This window comes from Bison bison, unplaced genomic scaffold, assembly GCF_000754665.1.
Source record: "Bison bison bison isolate TAMUID 2011002044 unplaced genomic scaffold, Bison_UMD1.0 scf7180017864469, whole genome shotgun sequence".
In the NCBI taxonomy this organism is placed as follows: domain Eukaryota; kingdom Metazoa; phylum Chordata; class Mammalia; order Artiodactyla; family Bovidae; genus Bison; species Bison bison.
In genome coordinates, this window is record NW_011495030.1 from 2,978,440 (window position 1) to 2,988,404 (window position 9,965).

The window sequence follows — 9,965 nt, forward strand, 5'->3', positions numbered from 1 at the left end:
TGAAAAAAAAAAAAAAAATGTCAGTTAAGAGACTTTGTTTCTTAGAGAAACTATTTTCTAATTTTTCTACTGTGAGTTTACAATACTTGTATGAATAAAAAAAAACAAGAAAAGAAAGAAAAAATGCTTGTGGTTTAAGTTCTGTGTCTTTACCTTCTTCATCAAGGCTGCTAAAACTCTGCCCTTCAGTCAGCAAATCATGCTTCTCATCCTTCCATTCCTGGCTAATTGAGGACACAATCTCCTGTGAGGTTGCCTTCAGGGCGGCGATGGAGTTGCACCGTTTCTTAGAAGGTGACGCCTTCAAAGCTAGAAAAAGAAAAAAATAGATAATTATTGTAAAACCACATTAATAATATTTTTAATTAAAATTTTACTCATGACTTATTAACATTTTAGTCATTATCTGAGTAGGATGCAAGGAGCTTTGTTTTACATACACAAGGAAAGGGAGACAATGTTATTTGTCCAAAGTGACTTAAATCAAAATGTCTTAGAATAAATCCGGGTTGAGCTGTCTTTTCAGATTTTGAAATGTAGTCTTACTTGAGGTGAAATTCAAATGTTTATTGCTAAAGAATTATTTTTCCTCCTCTGAGCAATGTTTTTCTAGTGCTGAGAGGAGGCTGAGTGGGTTGATAAATGCAGATGGTAAAGTAAGGAGAATTCTCATGACCCCAGTTTTATTAACTTGGGACTGGGAATTTCTAAACATGCCAATGTTTAATCTTATACTTATGTTACCCAATTTAGCCAAGTTACTTCTGGTTTGCTTTTTTTCTTTGAGTGACTTTCCACTCAAATTTCCGACCCTTTCAGTCTTTTCTAGGTCATGGTTACATTAGATGTATTATTCACTCCTGATCTTTGTCCAAACAGCATTCTATGACTTCTGAAGTGTGTTGGAAACCTGTACCAAGGCAAGTGTACTTCACCATCAATCATGCTCACTGAAGGCTGTGACTTTACTTTTGATATGTCAATGGGAGCTGCTTCAGCTGCAGCCAGACCATCTTCATTTATATTCTCTTTAATTATTCTTCTTGTCTGAACATTGTGAGAGCATTGAGGAAGCCTACCTACCTGAAGCCTGCTTATACTTCTCCCTGAACTTGGTCTTGGCAGTGTCTCTCTTCCTTTGGAGGTTTGCATGTAGGGGTAACCTGACAGCTGATGCATTAGACTGATTGTGTTTGGCCTTGGGAATCTCAGAGCTTAGATTATACAGCTCATCAGGGGCCTTCCCATCGGCGGCTTGCAAGAACTTAGCTGGAGAAGGGCTTTGGGACACACAAATGAGGAAAGCATAGAGGGCAATCTCTCCACTTAAAGAGAAGGGGAGGTTTATGTGTCCCATGAGTAGTATTATAATAATAATAACATAATTATAATCAATAACATGTGTAGAGGGCTCGAGAGTTTGGAAGCCAACACTAACATTCCACATCTCAAATTATCCAGATGGTCATGTGAGGGAGGTAAGCCCTTTTATGGGTCTAGAAACTGAGAGTAGAAAAGTTGTGACCTGCTCAAGGTCCAGAGCTAGAAAGCATGAAACTCCAGGTGTCTTTCTTTGAAGTTGTTTAATTGGTGGTTCACTTCCTAGCTCTTTGGCATTCTATCTTCTGATTAAAGTGAGGGGTGGGAAAGATAAAACTAGAGTTTATTTTTCTTTGAGGAGGAAGATTTTGAATGTTTAAAGACTGATTGAAATGGATTTTAATGGTAAATAAGTGGAACAAGTAAGTCACATTTTTTTAAACTCATTATCCCATCAAAACAGTGGTAACACTTGCTTGAAGTAATTATCCATATGCTGGTCTTTTGCTTTAACATTCTATCTGCTAACTTTTGTAAACCTTCATCTCTCATCTTTCAATATAGCAGAGTTGACTCTTGAACAACACTGGTTTGAATTCAATACTAAATACAACAGTTTCACATAACCTGGGGTTGGTTAAATCATCAGATGCTGAGGAAGCACACAGGAGGAGGCCGACTAAGTTACACAGGAATTTTTAATCGTGCAGGGGGTTGGTGCTCCTAACCAATCGTCCCATTGATATTCAAGGGTCAACTGTATTTTAAAATTTCTAAGTCAGAAGATCTCAGTGTGGTTCAGGGACTGCTAGGAACCCCTGAAATTCTCTTAGAAGGTCTGTGATGCTAAAACAATTTTCTTAATAATATCAATAAGTTGTTTATTTTTCTCACTCATATTCTCTCCCTAGTTTTCTACATGACCTGTGGTTATAATCATGGATTGAATTCAGAAGTAGACATGAGAATCTAGATGTCTTCTATTAAGCTGGAATTAGGGATTTGAAAAAATATAAAATAATGCCACTTTTCTCATACGATTATTTATTCTCATACAATAATTTACAATTATTTATTATTAATTAATACAATTACTTTTCAAAATTACTTTTTTGTTAATATTGACTTACGTTGACATGCAATTTTTTGCTTTTATCTTATAAGAATTAATGAATATTTAAAATTTCCCTCAATTTGAATTTCTAATAGGTTAAATATAGATATTTAAATAAATTTAGATAAACGTGAATAAAGGATCTTTGGGGTCCTAAGTCATTTTTAATAATGTAATGTGGCCCTGAGACCAAAAGATTTGAGACTTGCATTGTTCTAGGCCAATGCTCATTTCCTAAACTGAGGGAGAGCTAGGATCAGAAGAGTGCTGGCAGCGACATGGAAGGGTGAGTGAGGGGAAGATGCTCAGAGAACGGTCTGTACTTGTGACTTATAATGGACCAAAGGCCAAGAGCCCCAGTAAAGAAATAACTCTTTGCTCATTATCAGCATACATGCAATGTGGAGCAGAGAAGACCCCAAATAAATTCCTGCAAGGGCCACACAGCACCTAAAGAAAGCCTTTACTTTTGTCGTAAATGGTGACTCTTCCTTAAAGGAATTATCTGAGACTCTCTCAGTGGATAAGGACTTGACTCTTGCAGAAATTGAATACCTCAGGGACTTGTTTTGATGGGAGAATCTCAAAGGATGGTTTTGGCTGGTTACTTTCTTTCGTGCCACAGAAACTCCTGAATTTGTCTTTAGCTCACCCATATGCCACCCCTGAAACTCTTCTGTTCATTCCTACCCCTGGGCCTTTGTACATGCTGCTCCTCCTACATGAGATGTCTTTCTTGCCTCTAACTTGAAATGCTGGCTTGCATTTTAGGACTTAAATATTCTTGTCATTGTTAAGTTCTTTTGGGGAAGATCAATTTTATTTCTCTCTGTGTACCTACAGCAGCCTGTGCAAAAACTCGACCAACAGCTGCTTTATTACATTATAAATCTGTTTCATGTTCCAATCCCTGACCCAAAACAGGCTATGAAATTACCAATGGAATTAATTTTTTTCAAAAAAGCTTTTATTAATGTTTAGCATAATGCTAGGTATATAATATGTGCTCACATGTTGGCTGAATGAATTAACTATTCCAAAATTTTAGGACAGTTGATTTTTAACTAATTAATGTATTATTCTACTCCTTCCAGAAAACTTAAGTTTTAGTACTTTAGACACATTATCTGGGTAGAGAATTTCAGTGAGGTTTCAACATTACAGTGACTAATATTTCCAGAAAGTATTATTGGATTTTGTAAACATTATTACATTGACAGCAGGACTCAATTCTGGGGTGGGATAAATGGATTTAAGAAGATTAAAAATTTTGATTAAAAAAAAGAAACCTGAAGACCAGGTACTGTTTTCTTGAGGTTAGGGGTAGCGAGGGGAAGTTTTCACCTACAAAGCAAGTATGCCTGTAGGAACTAAGAGCTTTAACTTAATCATAGTTGATAAAAGATGTTGAAGTTGCATTTTAAAGTGTCAACATTACTAATTAAATTGCTACCCTAAGTACTTTAAATTAAATTCCATTCATTCATTCAATTATTCATCAAATAATGATTGGCTACAATGTGCCAGGAAATGTGCTAGGGTCTGGGAATATATATGAGAACCAAACACAGTCCCCACTTTTCAGGTATGCAAAGTCAAGTGAGGAAATAGCTCACTATGGCAAAGTATAGTAAGTTCTATGAAAGAAGCATTGTCTGAGTTGAGAAGTGAAGGAAGACCAGGAAAGGATGGAGATTGTTACAGGCAAAGGGACAAGGGCTGTACAGATGTATAGGTAGCCTTGAATGTAGGGGTAACTGTAGGGTGCTCAGAGCTGCTGGAGCCTAGAGGATAGGGTAGAGCATGGAATGTGGGAGGGAAATCACAGGGGAGAGAGAGAGAGGCCGCCTCACACTGGGACTCAGAGGCAGAGTTAAGGATTTTGCATACTAGGTAATACATTGAAGTTCTTAACAAGAAAAAAACTTCTGAAACATGAGAGGGTTTTCTTTTTAAGCATGGAAATCAGCAAGAGGCGATTAAATTGATCCCTGAGGCTGGGGTGGGGTGACACTGGATTGGATGGGTTATATCCATACAATGGAATATTATTCAGCAGTACAAAGTAAAGTAGTACAAGGTGGCTATGACTGGAGCTAAGAAAGCAATGTGAGGGCCACAACTTTATGCAAAAACAAACAAAACAAATCCAAATCACAAGAAACACAGTTAAAACAGGAAAGGCATCGTGGAAGAAGCAATGGACACTTGCTATTTCTAGGTACAACTAGGTATTGGTGAGTGACTGCAAGTCAGTGGTTAAGCCTTTACAAAGCTTGATGCCAACATGTCTGGTCTGGATAACTGAGTAAATTGTGGTGGCCTTCAGTGACGTGTGGACTCGGGATGTGTGGCAGGTTCTTGAGCACCCTGAGGGCAATCCAGAAATTAGTCCTAATTTGTGGACAACTGATTTTCAACAAGGAAACCAAGATAATCCAATGGGGGAAAGAACAGGCCATTCAAAAAATGATGCTAGGACAACTGGATATCCATATGCAAAAGAATGAAGCAGGACCCTACCTCACACCATCTAGTATAAATTAAATCAACATCTGTAAATAATATATCTGTTAACAGAAACTCCTGTCAAGAATATATAAAGAACTCTCTATAACTTAACAATAAAAAGACAAATAACTAAAATTAGGCAAAGTATTTGAATAGAAATTTCTCCAAGGAAGATATAAATACTCAATAAGCACAAAAAAAGATGTTGAATATCATCAGTCATTAGAAAAATACAAATCTAAACCACATTGAGATACTACTTTATACTCACTAGGATGTCTAAAATTAAAAAGACAGTAACAAACATCGGTGAGGATGCGGAAAACTGGATCTCTCATACATTGCTAGTGAGACTGCAAAATTGTGTAGCTGCTTTAGAAGAGTTTGGCAGTCCCTCAAAATGTTAAACAGAATTACCATCTGACCTACCAATTCCACTCCTAGGTATATACCAAGAGAAATGAAAACTTATGTCCACAGAAATCTTGTGTATGAATTTTCATAGCAGCATAATAGCCAAAAATGTAAACAACACAATTATCCATCAACCAGTGAATCAATAAACAAAATGTATTTTTTCCATACAATGGAATATTATTCAGCAATAAAAAAGTAAAGTACTATAAGATGACTAAATTTTGAAAACATCATGTTAAGTGAAAAGACCAAACACAAAAGGCCACATATTGGTTACTTCCATCCATATGACATATCCATAATATGCAAATCCAGAGAGAGAAAATAAATGAGTAGTTGCCAGGGGCTAGGAAAAGGAAGGAATGAAAAGTAACTGCTAATGGGTATGTAAGTTTCTTTTAGAAGTAATGAAAATGTTCTAAAATTAGATAGTGGTAATATTTTCACAACTTTGTGAATATATTAAGAATCACCAAATCACATACTTTGGAAAGGTGAATTTCCCAGTATGTGAATTATATCTGAATAGAGATGTTATAAAATGTAGAGAAAAATGAGAAAAAAATAGATCTGGCCACCTGAGGAGTAAAAGACCTGTAATATATTTGTAAACTATACAAATAATTTGTAAACTATACAAATTAGAAAGATTCACAACTCACACCGTATGTCATGGAATTGAGGATGCCACTGACTGTACCATGAATTTATACACTGTTAAGAAAGCAAAAGCTCTGAAGATGGGAATCTCATGGAGGAGACTCACTGAAGCTGGGGTCCCAAGGACTATCTCCTCCATAAATCTACCAGGGGCCACAAAGAAATGCATGTTTTTAACCACAGCAAAGGGTGAAGAGAGGAAGAAAATCTGAACCATAAGTTGGTGTTCAGACAGGATTTCAGGCTGAATAAATACTATGTTATGCTCTATCTTAGGCAGAAAAGACAATCAGAGAATTTAATTTGTAGTGGTCTCGATTTTAGACCAATTTTAAGATACCACTGAGATAGTCAAATGTGAAATAAAAGTTTTTCTTAGAATGAAATAACGTTTAGAAAAAGGGACTGATATATTTAGTATGTAGAGTTCACACAAATCACTTGGATAAATAGTAAACACTAATATAAATGAACAAATATTTCGAAGCTCAATTCTCAAAGGAACTAAAATGGCTAATAAACATGAATAATGGTTGAACTTTACCAGTACTTAAGACAGGCAAAATAAAACAATCAGATAACATTTTTTCCTTATCAGAGTAGCGTAATTAAAAAAAATAATTCTGGCTAAAGGCTAGAAGAATATAGGCACTTGTGGAAGTCTAGAATGGCATAATCATTCTGTGCAATAATGTGCATTTTAAACACTCGGTGCTTCTCTTGGAATCTATCCTAAAGAAATAATCATAAGCTTGGAAACAATATTTATCTAAAATGATGCTCATAAAAATACTAATTAGAAAAGGGAGAAATAATGTAAATGCCCAATAATGACAGAATTATTAAACAGATCACGGCATACCCATATAATTTTAATGTTGTATCATAATTTTAAACAGCTTCTTTGTTCAATATACAAGGATATGGGAAACTACTCATGTAAAAAACAGAGGACACAGACATAAAACTGTACACCACTGTGCCATTACCTTTGTATAAATACACAAAGTACAGAAATAAAGATGGGTAGGAAGAATGTCAAAATATTAGTGTGGAGGATCTGAACAGACATTTTTCCAAAGATGACATATAGCTGCCAACCAGAATGGCTATTATCAGAAAGACAACAAGTAACAAGTGTTGGTGAAGATATGGAATAAAGGGAAGCCTTGGGTACTGTTGGTGGGAAGGTAAAATGATCAGCCACTATGGAAAACAGTATGGGGATTCCTCAAAAAGTTAAAAACAGAGCTACCATATCCAACAATTCCACTGCTGGATATTCATCCAAAGAAAACAAAGCACTAATTAGAAAGGATATATGCACCTTTATATTCATTGTAGCATTATTTACATCAGTCAAAATATGGAAGCAACCTATGTGCCCACCCATCAATACATGAGTGGATAAAGATCGATCTCTCTCTCTCTCACACAGGAATATTGCTCATCCATAATAAAGAATGAAATCTTGCCATTTGTGACCTCATGGATAGATTGAGAGGGTATTATGCTAAGTGAAATCAGTCAGACAAAGAAAGATAAATACAGATATTTCAGGTAGTGGTAGTGGTGGGGCAAATAGGTGAGAAAGATTAAGAGGTATAAACTTCTGGTTGCAAAATAAATGAGCCACAGTTATGAAATGTACAGTGTGGGGAACAGTCAATTATTATGTGATATCTTTGCATTGTGACATATTATAAGGAGACTTATTGTGATGATCAGTTTGAAATGTATAAAAATATCAAATCTCTATGCTGCATAACAAGAACTAACATAGTTTCATAGATCAATTATACTTCAAAAACAAACAAACTTGTAGAAAAAGAGATCAGATCTGTAGCTATCAGAGACTGGGGGTGAGGTTGGGAGGAGGGGGAATTAGATGAAGGCAGTCAAAACTTCCAGGGAAAAAGAATAAAATACCTAGGAACAGACCCAACTAAGGAAACAAAAGAACTGTATACAGAAAACTATAAGACACTGATGAAAGAAATCTAAGATGACATAAATAGAGAGATATTCCATGCTCCTGGGTTGGAAGAAGCAATATTGTGAAAATGACTATACTACAAAACACAATCTACAGATTCAGTGTGATCCCTATCAAATTACCAATGGCATTTTTCACAGAACTAGCGGAAAATTTCACAATTTGTATGGAAACATAAAAGACCCTGAATATCCACAGCAAACTTGAGAAGGAAGAATGGAGCTGGAGGACTCAACCATTCTGATTTCAGACTATACTACAAAGCTACAGTCATCAAGACAGTATGGTACTGCCACAAAAACAGAAATATAGACTAATGGAACTACATGGAAAGCCTAGAGAGAAACCCATGCACCTACGGGCACGTTATCTTTGACAAAGGAGGTAAGAATAGACAATGAGGCAAAGACAGTCTCTTCAATCAGTGGTGCTGGGAAAACTGGACAGCTGAGTGTAAAAGAATGAAATTAGAACACTTCCTAACCCCATATACAAAGAGAAACTCAAAATGGATTAAAGATCTAAATGTAAGACCAGAAACTTTAAAGCTCTTAGAGGAAAACATAGGTAGAACACTCTGACACAAATCACAGCAAGATCCTCTATGGCCCCACTTCCTAGAGTAATGGTAGTAAAACAAAATAAACAAGTGGACCTAATTAAACTTAAAAGCATTTTCACTGCAAAGGAAACTATAAGCAAAGTGAAAAGACAATCCTCAGAATGGGAGAAAATACTAGCAAGTGAAACAACAAAGGCTTAATTTCCAAAAATACACAAGTAGCTCATGCAAGTCAATACCAGGAAAACAAACAACCCAACTGAAAAGTGGGCAACCTTCCAGTTCAAGATGGTGGAGCAAAAGGATGTACGCTCATCTCCTCCTGCCAGAACACCAAAATTGCAACTAGATGTTGAACAACCGTTGACAGGAGGATGCTGGAACCCACCAAAAAAAGACTCCACATCCAAAGAAAAAGAAGAAACCATAGAGAGACTGTAGGAGGGGTGCAATCATGATAAAGTAACATCCTATACCTGCTAGGTGGGTAAACCACAAAATGGAGAACAATAATACCAAATAAGCGTTCCCACTGTTCTGAAAGTTCAGAACCCCATGTCAGGCTTCCCAGCCTAGGGATCTGACAAAGGGACTTGGAATCCCCAGGGAATCTGGCCTTGAAGGCCAGAAGAACTTGATTACAGGACTTCCACAGCACTGGGGAAAACAGAGACTACAGTCTTGGAGACACAGTCAAAATCTTCTGTGCACCAAGACTCAGAGGGAAGGAGCAGTGACCCCACAGATGACTGAACCAAAACTACCTGCCAGTGTTGGAGGGTCTCCTGTGGTGGCAAGGGCTGGCAGGGGCTCACCCACAGGGATGGGGGCACGGGCAGCATCAAGCCAGGAAGGTCCCTCTTGGCACAAACTGTCTTGGGGTTCTCCATTAACTACCATAGCAGAGGAACCAGAGTTCAAATTGCCAACATCCGCTGGATCATGGAAAAAGCAAGAGAGTTCCAGAAAAACATCTATTTCTGCTTTACTGACTATGCCAAGTCCTTTGACTGTGTGGATCACAATAAACTGTGGAAAAGTCTGAAAGAGATGGGCATACCAGACTACCTGACCTGCCTCTTGAGAAACCTATATGCAGGTCAGGAAGCAACAGTTAGAACTGGACATGGAACAACAGACTGGTTCCAAATAGGAAAAGAAGTACATCAAGGCTGTGTACTGTCACCCTGCTTATTTAACTTATATGCAGAGTACATCATGAGAAACACTGGGCTGGAAGAAGCACAAGCTGGAATCAAGATTGCTGGGAGAAATATCAATAACCTTAGATATGCAGATGACACCACCCTTATGGCAGAAAGTGAAGAGGAACTAAAAAGCCTCTTGATGAAAGTGAAAGAGGAGAGTGAAAAAGTTGGCTTAAA

At 37.0% G+C, this 9,965-nt stretch overlaps 1 protein-coding gene across 9 annotated transcripts in view; it reads right to left on the bottom strand.

Moving 5' to 3' along the window:
• PIP5K1B (phosphatidylinositol-4-phosphate 5-kinase, type I, beta) overlaps positions 1 to 9,965 on the bottom strand; it is a 533,355-nt gene that overhangs the window by 91,468 nt on the left and 431,922 nt on the right. For all 9 annotated transcript variants that reach the window (XM_010860667.1, XM_010860666.1, XM_010860662.1 and 6 more), the window contains one exon: positions 154 to 309. In XM_010860667.1, the coding sequence (XP_010858969.1) occupies positions 154 to 309 (156 nt within the window). The remainder of the gene's footprint in view (positions 1 to 153; positions 310 to 9,965) is intronic.